We start from the raw sequence: 13,651 nt of genomic DNA on the forward strand, positions 1-13,651 counted from the left end.
CGCTAACCTGCTAACCCCGGGGAGAGGGGAGCCTCCAGTCTTTGCCCCCCGGGTACGCTCAGGGATGAAACCCCGCCTCCGTGGCCCCAGGGCCAGAGAGCACTCTGTGTGTGGTCCACGCACCCCACCCGCCAGCCCTGTTGTCAGCCTTGGCGGGGGCGCTTCCCCCTCTAACCACCACCACCTTGACAACCCAGTTCCAAGCCCACGCCCGCCAGGAAGTCTTCCTTTCTACACCGCTTTCCTCTGCATCCTCTCTGCATGCCTGTATTTGGTTTCTGCAACATAGCTCGGGGCGCCTGGGTGGTTCAGTCCGTTGAGCGTCCGACTTCGGCTCAGGTCATGATCTCACGGTCTGTGAGTTCGAGCCCCGCGTGGGGCTCTGTGCCGGCCGCTCAGAGCCTGGAGCCTGTTTCGGATTCTGTGTCTCCCTCTCTCTCTGCCCCTCCCCTGCTCATGCTCGCTCGCTCGCTCTCTCTCTCTCTCTCTCTCTCTCTCTGTCAAAAATAAATAAACATAAAAAAAAAATAAAATCCTAACAGCTTCAGGATCTTTCTGACCTTGAAGAAAGGGCAAATGAAGATACTGTGCCACCACTTCAGAAGCAGAGCCTGAAATTCTTCTGTGCTTTAGAGGTGGTGTTGCCATCCTATGAGTGCCGGAGTCCCGGAGCTGGCATGGCCGAGGAGCCTTTGGATAACCTGGAGGAAGGCCCGTTTACGGTGGGGGTGGGGGTGGAGGGGAGGCAGAATCCCTCTTTCTCTCTAAAAACTCATCTTTTCAGATTCATCATCCAGCCCTCCCCCTTGCTAAGCTCCTAAAGCCCTAGGCAGAGTTTTTCTGGCCTACGGTACAGGCTTTTATCTCAGGCAATACCTGAAAGAACCTTTAACTTTAAAATTCTAAAGCTGACTTTCTGCCAAGAAGTTTAGGAGGAGGGAAGTAATGTTTTTCCCATTTTTGGTTAAGAATTCGCCTTGTGCTAAAATAGTCCTTCAAATACATATCTCTTGCAGCCTGCAGTGATCCCAGCAAAGTGATCATCTAAAGACTTAAATAAACTCTTGTGTGAATGTTGAGTCCTTTGCCTCCTATCAAAGGGCTGGAGTGTAAAGAGTCAAATACAGATGCCTAGAAAAGGTATTCCCATTGGTACTGTGTTTTCTCCCAGTGCCTACAGCACTTAGGCTTAGGGTTTTCCGGGAGGGGCAGGGCTGTTAGCAAGGCTAAGGGAGTAAGGCTCCCTTGGGTGATGCCCAGGAAGAGACCAGGCGGTCATGTGCACTACCACCGAACCTTTCTCCCCATGTGACTCCAGCCCTTGATGCACAGGAGAGTAGGGTCTGCAGTAGGGTCTGAAACTAGAGTTTCCGCCTGTCCATTTGAAATCTACGAGCGATGTGAGATCTGTGCCACTTTCTTGGCTTGAGTCTCCCTTTTGGTACTTCCAAAACTTCTGGAGTAGATCAGGGCAGTCAAAATGTGCCCTGCCAGGATATACCTACAGCAGAGTCATTCAGCCTTGTGTTGTGCCTGCCCTTACTTGCTAAGATAATGAACGACGAATCATGGATGTATTTTCACCTTTACACATATAACCCCCAAATCAGTTATCATTCAGATAGGCATGTTAAATCCATTTGTTTTGGTTGGATGCAGGGCCATTATCATTTCTTATGAAAAGGCGGACAGTCCAGAAGCTTGCTATTCAGAAGGCTGTGTCAGATGCATTCCAGAAACTGTTGATTGTGATTTTAGGTAAGACTTACTTGATTGTCCTTGCAGTATATCAGTTTCAACGAGCAAATAAACTCATTTTGAAAAGTTAATTGGATGAAAACACTTCATATTCTTTTATTCACCAAATGCTTTCAAAGCAGTAGTCTCAAACTTGTTCTTTGTGGCATTTGTGAGAAAAATGACCACAAATATTTTTGTCCCCAGTATATAGATATACAGTGATTTACCTCTGTCCACACAGAAAGTGTTTGACCCAGTCTTCTTTCTTGATTGTTTGCTCATAACACAGAATGCTATTGTGAGTATAAGCTTTGGGGGCACGTGTGTGGCTCAATCAGTTAAGCGTCCAATTGTTGATTTCAGCTCAGGTCGTGATCTCACGATTTGTGAGATTGAGCCCCATGTTGGGCTCTGTGCTGACAGCGTGGAGCTTGCTTGGGATTCTTTCCCTACCTCTCTCTCTGCCTCTCCCTGACTCTCACATGCCATGTGCTCTCTCTCTCAAAACAAAAAAAAACAAAAAAAACAAAACAAAAAAAAAACCTTTGAAGCTATGGACGTCTGGTGTTGAATCTTAGCTCTGTCTCCTAGATTTCTTATGCAATTTTAGGTTTTATAGTCAGATTTGAAGTATTTAATCTCTCTACGCTGCAATTTCTCTATCTGCCAAGTAAAGGTAGTAATTCAACTTACCTCATGGGGGATGAATTGTAAGAGCAAATGAGATGATGGAAAAGTTTAAAACTATCCCTGAAACATGGTAAGCAGAGAAAATATGTTAACTTGTTATCATCGTCTTCCTGTTGGAGAATTTATTAGATTATGTTTTTGGAATCCATTCAGCTTCAGTTTTTGTTTTTGGCACTGACCTATTGGGTGAATATGATTCTTATATTAGGGTCAGCTATATTTTTGTGAACCTTGAAAGTGGTCAGGCTATTGAATAGCATCGATTGTGTTCTCTATTGCGTTCTACAATGGTGTGAATGTTACAGGCTGTGCTCCAAGGGAACTTTATAATTAGTAATGAGTCCCCAGACAATCGCCCCCCCCCCCCCACCCCGCCCTCGCCGCTTCACAGTCTTGCAGGCTTAGAGACTAAGAAAGCCTAGCTAAGTTTCAGAGGCCTTATTTGCCCATAAGAGTTGACCCTGGATTGGTCTCAGGCTTCCAGCCTGGACAGCTCTTGCAGTGAAAGTTGACTTCCCTGGTCATCAGGTAGAATCTCCATTAGCTGTCAATTCTGAGTAACAACCTTTAAGAACCAAACTAAACCTTTGGGTTGCTGACCTCTCCCTAACATGCTCTGGTATCCCTTGTACACGATCAAAATGTTGTAGCTGTACTTTGCCTTAAGGGGAATTGTATTGTCTATAAGGGACATGGGCCAGTTTCTGCCAATAAACTGTCCAAGCGCATTCTCTCCCTCCCCCTCCCCCTCCCCCTCCCCCTCTCCCTCTCTCCAAAGCATTGTTCATTGTATCTGGTGGGATTTTGTTTCCGGGGAGTAGACACTGGCCTTGTTTCTAATATGAAGTATCAGCTATAGTCCATGGTCTCTATTCCAGAACTCACACTGACCTCTACCTAATGCCTTACTGTCTAGTCATCTGATTTTGAACATTGTTGTTTCCATAGTTTTAACTTCCTGTGTCATTATTCCTTAGTTCCTATCTCTTAAGATGATAGCGTTTTTGAACCACACAGTCGTTAACTTCATATGTATTTTTTCACACATAGGTATGATTAAAAACTGAAGTGTGAGATGAGAAAACTTCTAGGAAAATGCTTTTATTTTCTGCTTTTATAAATAAAAAGAATGTCTAGTTATTGGGTGCTATCATTGGATACAGCTAGTTTTAGAACAAGGAAAATTCTGAATTGATCTTGTTAACTTTATTGATTTTTTAAATGTTTATTTTTGAGAGAGTAAGCAGGGGAGAGGCAGAGAGAGGGGGACAGAGGATCTGAAGTGTGCTCTGGTGCTTACAGCAGAGACCCCGGTATGGGGCTTGAACTCATGAAGCATGGGATCATGACCTAAGCTGAAGTCAGACGCTTAACTGACTGAGCCATCCAGGCGCCCTCTTTTTTTTTTTTTTTTTTCCAATCCTTATTCACTTTATTTCAGAAAGTGGTAAAATAGCTGTGGAATACAGACCCTGTGAAGAGATCACAGATGCCAGTACTGAAGACGAGCTACAGGATTTAATTCAAGTATGTGGAGATTAAAGTTCAGGGGTGACATAGCCACTGTAGCCATAATGTAAAGCAACCAGCAGAATTTGGAAGACTTTGGCATTAGCTCTATCATCCTTTGGGAAATGTGAAACTCAGAAACTGCTTTTGACTGCAGGGGATTTCTGGGGCTTTTCCTCAAGTCCTGACCCTTGGCTCTGACCCCTTATTTGAAGTTTGGAGAGCAAATTTCATCAGAGCACTCCCACAGTTGTGGACATAGGAGAGGACACAAGCCTTTTAGAGCTCCCCTCAAACAGAATCTCAAGGATTTGGGAACAGAGTAACTATGGCCTTAAATGTGATTATACTACAGCGTTTGAAACCATTATGCCATTCAAATAGGATGTGTCACCCAGATGTAGGCATCTCATATATATCTTGCATGAATATCTTGCTGAAGAACTTTTCTGTAAATCACTCACATGGATGCCCTGAATTAGGGATTAAGTTGCCAAAATAATTTCTAAAAGAAAATACTAATGTGCCACATACAGAATGTTAAAAAAAAAAAAAAAAAAAAAAAAAGCAAAAATGTGTTTCATGTCATTGAGAGCTTAATTTGGGGCTAGATTTGTGAATTTTTTTTTTTTTAGATTTTTTTTTTAATGTTTATTTATTTTTGAGAGTGAGAAAGAGCGTGAGCTGGGGAGGGGCAGAGAGAGAGGGAGACGCAGAATCTGAAGCAGGCTCCAGGCTCGGAGCTGTCAGCACAGAGCCCGATGCGGGGCTCCAACCCATGAACCACGAGATTATGACCCTCTCTGCCACTCCTCCACTCGCACTCTATGTCTCTGTCTCTTGCTCTCTCCAAAATAAACATTTAAAAAAAATTTTTTAAAACAACAATAAGCATTTATTCCTCAAAAAACATCTTTTTTAATGTTTATTTTGAAGAGAGAACAAGAGAGAGAGAGTACAAGCAGGGGAGGGGCAGAGAGGGAGACATAGGATCTGAAGCAGGCTCCAGGCTCTGAGCTGTCAGCACAGAGCCCAATGCGGGGCCGAAGCCATGAATGGTGAGACCATGACCTGAGCCAAAGTCAGACGCTCAACCAACTGAGCCACCCAGGCGCCCCATTCCTCCAAAGGGACGGGGGGAGTGGTGGCCTTTGCAGGGTGGAGGGAGGCCTGGGCCCCAAGTGATTCTGGGAAAAGGGCCCGCTCTGGTGGTGCAGAGCCCATCTCCAGGGAGCTAATAAAGGTGGCGTAAATAAAGATATCAATAAATAAAGGGTGGGACGTAGGCGGGGGAGGGGCGCGCACTTGCTAACAGTGCACGCGCGCATCAGGGGGCTGCCATAATGGTTTGGCTCCCGCTCAGTTCCCAGCGCCAGTACCCCACTCGCCTGGGTCGCTGCGCCCCGGAGCCTCCGCAAGTCATGTCCCGGCTGCGCCTGTTGGCCCCACTGCTTGTCCTTATGTGGCAACCGTTGTGGCTGCTGGTCCAGGCAGCTCAGCCTCCAGAGTGGGCCCTGGACCCTGCCCAGCTGACCTCCGACCCCCTGGAGGCGGCTGAGCCCTGGTCGTCGCGCTCCTCTGATCCCCCACCCGAATCGCCCCAGGCACTTACACCCCAGCTGGGCTGGGGGGCTTTAATTACCTGGGGTCCTCTGCTCCAGCCCAGATGTTGGCCCCGCCTAAGGATTTGAAGGAGACTTTGGTTCCATTCGTGAACACACATTCCGTTGGAGGACTACCCCCATTCAGATGAGGATCTGAATGACCAGCTAACCCAGCATCAAAGGCTCCCAGAGGTGGTTCCAATGCCAGGTTGGGATTATTTAATGTTTCCCAGGGTTACAGGTAAGCCTTTAGATGTGGAACTTACCACAACTCCAGGGCCTGAGAAAGGTGTTGCACCTTCTATAGCCCAGCAAGAGGCCCCACCTCAGCCTCTTGAACATACTGAGGAAGCAGAACTTTCTCTAACCCAGCAAGAGACCTCGGGTAAGCCTCCAGAGGAGGTTGAGCCTTCAAGTGAGCGGGAGACCCCAGGTCAGCATTCCGAGCCTCCTGGGGTGATTGATCCTTCTCTAAGGCAGCAGGAGACCCCAGCTCAGCCTTCAGTGCCTCGTGAGGAAGCTAAGCCTTCTCTAAGCAAACAGGAACCCCCAGCTCAGCTTCCAGACCCTTTTGGAGAAGCTGAACTTTCTCCAACCCAGGAGGAGGTCTCAGCTCAGCTTGCAGAGCTCCTTAATGAGGCAGAATCTTCAACCCAGCAGGAGACTCCAGCTCAGTCTCCAGGGGAGATAGAATCTTCTGCAACCCTGCAAGAGCAACCAGCTCAGCCTCCAGAGCGGCCTTCCAGGGAGGTGGAACCTTCTCCAACCCAGCAGGAGCACCCAGCTCAACCTCTATGGCATCATAAGATGACAGTTTCACCTCCAGGTCACTACCGTGATCAACATTTAAACCTGCCCAATGTCAGTTTGAAACCTCCAGATGTGCAGCTTACCATGACTGCAGAACCCACTACAGAGGTGGGACCTTCTCCAGTTCAGCACGAGACTAGAGCTCAGCCCTCAGTGCCTCTTAATGTGGAACCTTTTGAAACCCAGCATGAAGCCCCAACTCTGCCTCCACAGTCCCCTGAGGTTGAATCTTTGCCAGTTCAACAGGAGACTCCAACGCAATCTCCAGAATCTACCACACAGGAGAAACTTCCAACACAGCAGGAGACCCCAGTTCAGTATCCAGAATATCCTGGCGAAGTTGAACCTTCTCCAACCCAGCAGGAGGTCCCACATCAGCATCCAGCGCCCCCTGAAAATGTTGAATCTTCTCCAGTCCAGCACGAAGTCTCAACTCCACCCGAAGATTTTCCTGAGGAAATTGAACTTTCTCCAAGCCAGCAGGAGAGCTCAGCTCTGCCTCAAGTGCCTGTTGCAAGTAGAGAACCTTCTCCAATCCAGCAAGAGGTCCCAGCTCAGCAACCAAAGCCCAATGAGGGGGTCGAGTCTTTTCCAGTTCAGTATGAGCATCCAGCTCAGCCTCCAGGGTCCTCTACAGATGTTGTAGCTCAGTCTCCAGTACAGCATGAGGTGACATTCTCACCTCCAGGTCCAGGTGAAGCTCAGCATCCAGTGTTGCCTAATATCACAGTTAAACCTGTGGATCTGAGGATTTTCATAAGTCCCCAGGCAACTAAGGAGGTTGAACATCTTCCAGTGCAGCAGGATGTCCCTGCTCAATCTCCTATTCCCCCTGAGCAAGTTGAATTTTCTCCAGCTCAGTCCAAGCGTCTTTCCCAGTCTCCAGAGTCCCCTGAAGATGAGTCTTCTCCAGGCCAACAAGAGGTCCTAGCTCAGACTCCAGACCCCCGTAAGGCTGTGGAACCTGCTTCAGGCCAACAGGAGGCCCCAGCTCAGTCTGTAGTCCCCCAGCTGGCCCCAGCTGTATCTCCTGAGCCCCCTAAGGAGGTAGAACCTTCTCCCACACCACAGGAGGCCCCAGCTCAGCTTTCAGAGCCTCCTGAGAAGGTAGAACCATCTCCAGTTCAGCAGGAAGTCCCAGCTCAGCCTTCAGAGCCCCCTAATGAGGCAGAATCTTCTCCAACCCCGCAGGAGGCCCTGGTTCAGTCTCCTGTCCCCCAGCAGGCCCCAGCTGTATCTCCTGAGCCCCCTAAGGAGGTAGAACCTTCTCCCACACTGCAGGAGGCCCCAGCTCAGCCTTCAGAGCCCCCTAATGAGGCAGAGTCTCCAACCCAGCAGGTGGCCCCAGCTCAGTTTCCAGTCCTCCAGGAGTCCCCAGCTATATCCCCTGAGTCCCCTAAGGAGGTGGAACCTTCTCCCACACCTCAGGAGGCCCCAGTTCAGCCTTCAGAGCCCGGTAATGAGGCAGAAACTTTTCCAACTCAGCAGGAAGCCCCAGTTGTATCCCCTGAGCCCCCTAAGGAGGTAGAACCTTCCACACAGCAGGAGGCCCCACCTCAGCCTTCAGAGCCTCCTGAGAAGGTGGAACCATCTCCAGTCCAGCAGGAAACCCTATCTCTACCTCTCGAGCCACTTAAGGAGATAGAACCTTCTCTAACACAACAGGAGGTACAAGCTCAGCCTTCAGAGGCCCCTGAGAAGGTAGAACCATCTCCAATTCTTCAGCAGTCTCCAACTCAACCTCCGGAGCCCTCTAAGGAGGCAGAAACTCCTCCAGCCCAGCAGGAGGCCCCCGTTCAGCCTCCAGAGCCACCCGAGGAGGTTGTAGCACAACCTCCAGTCCGTAATGAGGTGACAGTTCCACCTCTAGGACAAGAGCAAGCTCAGCATCCAAACTTGCCCAATGTTACTATTCAGCCTGCTGACCTGGAGCTTACTGCAACTCCAGAACCTACTGTGGAGGCTGAGCATTCTACAATCATGCAGCAGACTATAGCTCCTCCAGAGGACACTGCGGTGACACCTCCACATCCAGAGCAGGTCCAGGCTCAGCATCCAAATTTGACTGAAGCCAGAGTTCAGCCTTTAGACCCAGAACTGACCATAACTCCAGAACCCACTACAGAGGTTGAAACTTCAACCACGCAAGAGATCCCAGGTCACCCTTCAGGGCCACCTAAGGAGGTTGTGGTTCAGCCTCCACTGTTTCGGGAGGTGACAGTTCCAACTCCAGGTCTGCAAGCTCGTCATCCATTGTCACCTAATGTAACAGTTCAGCCTTTGGACCTAGAGCTTACCATAACTCCAGAACCCACTATGGAGGTTAAAGCTTCTACAGCCCTGAAGAAAACTACAGCTCCTCCAAAGGACCTTGAGTAACATTTGCACATCTAGAGCAGGTTCAGGTTCAGCCTTCAACCTTGAATAAGGCCAAAACTCAACAGACCCCAGACCAGCCTCCAGAGCCGCCTAAGGAACTTGTAGCTCAACCTCCAGTATATCAAGAGGCAGCAGTTCCAACACCAGATCAGGATCAAGCTCAGCGTCTGTGGTTGCCGAATGTAACAGTTCAGCCTTTGGACTTGGTGCTTACCGTAACTACAGAACCCACTACGGATGTTAAACATCCCTCAGCCCTGCAGCAGACTACCGCTCCTCCAGAGGACCTTGAGGTGACATTTCCACATTCAGAGCACATTCAGCATCCAACCTTAACTAAAGTCACAGTTAAACCTTTGGACCCAGGGCTTCCCATAACTCCAGAATCCACTACGGAGACTGAACCTTCTCTAACCATGCAAGAGACCCCAACCCAGCCTCCAGAGCCACCTAAGGAGGTTGTTCCGTATCCATCCCAACAGGAAGTGACAGTTCCTACTCCAAGTAAGGATCAAGGTCAGCAACCAACATTGCCCAGTGTCACAGCTCATCATGTGGACTTGGGGCTTACCATAACTCCAGAACCTACTACAGAGGCTGAACATTCTACACCCATGAAGGAGACTACAGCTCCTCCTCCAAAGGACCGTGAGGTGACACTAGCACATCCAGAGCAGGTTCAGAGTCAGCATCCAAACCTGACTGAAGTCACAGTTCCACCTATGGACCTGGAACTTACTGTAACTGCAGGATCCAGTGTGGAGACTGAACCTTCTCCAACCATGCGAGACACCCCAACTCAGCCTCCAGAGCCACCTAAGGAGGTTGTAGTTCAATATCCATTCGAGCAGGAAGTGACAGTTCCAACTCCAAGTAAGGATCAAGGTCAGCATCCAGCATCACCCATCATCCCATTTCGTCATGTGGAGCTTACTATAACTCCAGAACCTATTACAGAGGCTGAACATTTGACAACCCTGAAGAAGACTACAGCTCCTCCCCCAAAGGACCTTGAGGTGACACTTGCACATCCAGAACAGGTTCAGAGTCAACATCGAAACCTGACTGAAGTCACGGTTCCACCTATGGACCTAGAAATTCCTGTAAGTCAGCAACCAGAGTCATTTGAGACAGGTTTTCCTCCAACAACTCAACATTCTGTGGTGCATTTTGTAAACTATACCTCAGAAAAGGCATACACAACTTTAACTTGGCAACCAGAACAGAATGCCGCCACAGACCTCAAAATATGTGAGCGCTGTACCTGCAAAGATGAGACACTGTCGTGTGTTGGTCTCAGCCTACAGCAGAGGCTCCGCAGAGTGCCCGAGCCGGAGCCCGACACCTACAACGGCACCTTCACCATCTTGTAAGAATCGCCTTTACTTGTTCGTTCTCTGCCTCCTGCTTGACATGGCCGTCTCTTCCTCAATGTCGTCCTGGGCCTTCCTCATCTCCCCAACCACGTTGACTGACTTTCTGTTTTTACCTTTTCTTTGTCAACTATCCCTTATCTTCATTTTCCTTTTTACTACTGTTCGCCCTTCTCCAATCTTTTACTTGTAATTGTCCTTATTCTTTTTCCTTATCCAATTTTTAGCCCCATTATTTCATTCCTTAACCTCTACTCTCCCATTTTTGCTCCATCCTCTATAATAGGATACAACAGAGTAGTGAAGAGTAGAGATTCTGGAACTAGATTGCCTGCGTTTGGGCCGAGGTCTGTCATCTATTAGCTTTGTGACTCAGTTTCCTTTTCTGTGAAATGGAAATTATGATAGCTACCATCTCATGGGATTATTGTGAGATCTAGATGAGGTAATACATATGAAGCACTTGGATCAGTGCCTGGCAAAATATGAGTGTTAGCTGTTATTATTTTGATTCCCCAGACCTCATCTTTGACCCCCGGCCTTCCACATACAGTACTCGGTTTGGGCCCAACCCAAGAGTAAGTACGATGGGCGCCACACTAGGATGAAATCGTCTTCAGAACATGAAATGACAGGTGGGAAGAAAGGAAATGGTCATAAAAAGGGAGGTGGCATGTAATTAAGTACTAAAAGAGGTACCATGGGTGTTGGAATTCAGCAGACTCTGTACTCAGTGGAGTATGGAGGTCAGGGAGAGCTGCATGGATAAGCTAACACTTTAGCTGAGACTTAAAGAGTGGCTCTGATGTGTTAAATAGAGAAAAAAATGGGTATAAGTCTAGGCAAAGGCATGGCTGCAGGAATGATCAGGAATTAAGAATTAGGTTAGGGGTGCCTGGGTGGCTCAGTCGGTTGAGCGTCCGACTTCAGCCCAGGTCACGATCTCACAGTTCGTGAGTTCGAGCCCCACGTCAGGCTCTGGGCTGACGGCTCAGAGCCTGGAGCCTGCTTCCGATTCTGTGTCTCCCTCTCTCTCTGCCCCTCCCCCATTCATGCTCTGTCTCTCTCTGTCTCAAAAATAAATAAACATTAAAAAAAAAAAAAGAATTAGGTTAAGCAGTTAAAGATCCAATTACGAGAAACCTTGACTATCAGCTAGAGAGGTTTGAACGTTACATTCTGAGTTACAGAGGGCCATTGAAAGTTTTCAAGCATGAGATACAGACCATTGAAACGAGGATTATTTTCAGTTCCCCATATAGGGCGATCTGGAGAGGAGAGCTTGATCCAGCGAGACCAGATAGAATGTTCTAACAAAACCTAGGGGTAAAGTAACAAGGGGCCGAATCAGAGTTGCTGAAAAGAGTAGAAAGAAAAGCCTTGAGAGCACTGCAAAGGAGGAAGTGACAAGATAGACTAACTGATGACAGTCGCGGGTGGGGTGTGCACGGGAAAGAGAAAACTCAGATATTACTCTGAAACTTCTGTCCCAGAAAAGGAGAATGATGGAAGTTGAGGCATCTTTTACCAGGGAACATAGGAGCAACCAGAAGGCTTCAGGTTGACTGGAAATGTCCACCAGGCACAGGGGCAGATGGGTATCTGTTTTGAATTTATTCCTGACTCCCCTGAAAAAAATGTGTATATAAACTGACCAGGTAAGCTGTTGTTGAGGGAAGAGGACAAAACTACAGGTAAAGGTTCAAAGTCATACGCAGGGTTAGCGGTTGAAACTGAACCTCAGGCATTTAATAGCTTCTTTTAAACATGTGTAATTCATGGATACATGAGTTATCATGGATACTTTTTTTTGTTTTTAATGTCACAGGTATAGAGGATAAAACGTGAAAATCCCACCCCACCCTCCCTACCACTCATAAGATAACTCCTGTCACCTTTTTGATGTGTGTCCTTCCTTCCCATCTCTTTCCTTTGCATTTTTTCCTAATTTCCTAATGAGGGGATACTTTTTAATTCCTTGCCCAGTGATTTGTTGCTTTTCCCTATGCAATATGTCTAAGAAATCTTTCCATGTTAGTTATTCTAATTTCTAATTTCCCTTATCCTTCTAACACCTAGAGAGGTTTCAGTAGAGGGCTTCTTTACATTTGTTTGCTGATAATGGTAAATTTTTTACCATTTTTTTCGTTGGATTATTATTTTCTCATTGATTTGTGGAAGGAACCATTTTAGGCACATAAGTGATTTGGGGGAAAATAATACTTACCTCCAGAGTAATGAACAGGCGTTATCTACCCAAGGAATGGAACAAATAGGACGTTCAGGTTCTAAGGAGCTGCCTTGTTTGTGCCAGTGGCCCCACGCTAGCTCTTTATTAATTGCACCACCTGGGATGCTGATAGCTGTGGAAAGTAGAAAGTTGGCATTTACTGCATTTGAATATTCCCCACAAGGTTGCCAGTGATTCTCTTATTTATTCCGTTCATTCCTTTCCTACCTGTTCAAGGATCTGAACTGTGTTTCTTCACAGAAATTTCCAATACATTGATGAAAATGTATGGAAGGGATACCGTTGGGCTGAGAAACTGTGAGTATATTCTCTCCAAATATGAATACAAAAAAAAAAAAAAAAAAAAAAACAAAAACTAACTGCATTCTAAGGTCCTTCTTGGTCCAGAACTTTGAAGTCAGTAGCTCTGAGGAAAGGTGTTTCCCCTTCCATATCCCAACTCAACCTCTACCGATTGCAATTCTGTGTTAATTTTTTTTTAACGTTTATTTATTTTTGAAACAGAGAGAGACAGAGCATGAACGGGGGAGGGTCAGAGAGAGGGAGACACAGAATCTGAAACAGGCTCCAGGCTCTGAGCTGTCGGCACAGAGCCCGACGCAGGGCTCGAACTCACGGACCGCGAGATCATGACCTGAGCTGAAGTCGGCCGCTTAACCGACTGAGCCACCCAGGCGCCCCTCAAGTTTTCTAATTTATTCAACGACCATTTCTGCTGCTCATAGACTGAGTTTTTTACTAATGATAATACTTTTCATTCATATAATCTTGAGTTGGTTCTTTTTATTAGATGTACTGTTTACCTCTATCTGAGGATATATTAATGATGCTATTCTAAATTTTTTATAGTGTTTATTTTTGAGAGAGAGAGAGAGAGAGAGTGAGAGACAGAGTGCAAGTTGGGGAGGGGCAGAGAGAGAGGGAGATACAGAATCTGAAGCAGGCTCCAGGCTCTGAGCTTCAGCACAGAGCCCAGTGCAGGGCTTGAACCCATGGACTGCAACCTGAGCCGAAGTCGGATGCTTAACCGACTGAGCCACGCAGGTGCCCCATTAATGTTGGTATTCTCAAATCCTTTTGTGTTTTCTCTGTTAACTGTGTCATTGACTATAAGCTGTTATATTTGTTTTTTATTTTCTGTCCTGAATGGAATTGGCTTTCTCACTCCACATGGTCATTCCTGAGTGCAATTTATCTTTGTAGTTGAGATTTGACTTGCTTCTGTTTTCTGGTCCTAAGGAAGAGGTGAAATGAACCACGGGGCTTGTTATTGGTGACAGGTCCCCCTGAGAGTT

General features: G+C 47.2%; 2 protein-coding genes and 1 long non-coding RNA gene across 3 annotated transcripts; all 3 read left to right on the forward strand.

Moving 5' to 3' along the window:
- Window positions 1-542: 542 nt before the first annotated feature.
- On the forward strand, window positions 543-4,512 carry LOC147571508 (uncharacterized). Its single transcript, XR_015247349.1, has 2 exons — window positions 543-1,758; window positions 3,872-4,512. It is a non-coding gene; the product is annotated as an uncharacterized LOC147571508 (long non-coding RNA).
- A 1,158-nt stretch (window positions 4,513-5,670) lies between these two features.
- LOC147571509 (uncharacterized) lies at window positions 5,671-8,747 on the forward strand. The gene is made up of 2 exons (XM_086696317.1): window positions 5,671-7,344; window positions 7,909-8,747. The coding sequence occupies exons 1-2, from the start codon at window positions 5,745-5,747 to the stop codon at window positions 8,730-8,732; spliced, it is 2,424 nt and encodes an 807-aa protein (XP_086552443.1). The 5' UTR covers window positions 5,671-5,744; the 3' UTR covers window positions 8,733-8,747.
- Window positions 8,748-8,794: 47 nt separating this feature from the next.
- Window positions 8,795-11,360, forward strand: LOC147571510 (leucine-rich repeat-containing protein 37A2-like). Its single transcript, XM_086696316.1, has 3 exons — window positions 8,795-10,101; window positions 10,625-10,989; window positions 11,217-11,360. Exons 1-2 carry the CDS (start codon window positions 9,149-9,151, stop codon window positions 10,635-10,637), a joined length of 966 nt encoding a protein of 321 aa, XP_086552442.1. The 5' UTR covers window positions 8,795-9,148; the 3' UTR covers window positions 10,638-10,989; window positions 11,217-11,360.
- The last annotated feature ends 2,291 nt before the right edge of the window (window positions 11,361-13,651 follow it).

This window comes from Puma concolor, unplaced genomic scaffold (assembly GCF_028749965.1).
Source record: "Puma concolor isolate L17-30 unplaced genomic scaffold, mPumCon1.1.hap2 unalloc_scaffold_24, whole genome shotgun sequence".
NCBI lineage: Eukaryota > Metazoa > Chordata > Mammalia > Carnivora > Felidae > Puma > Puma concolor.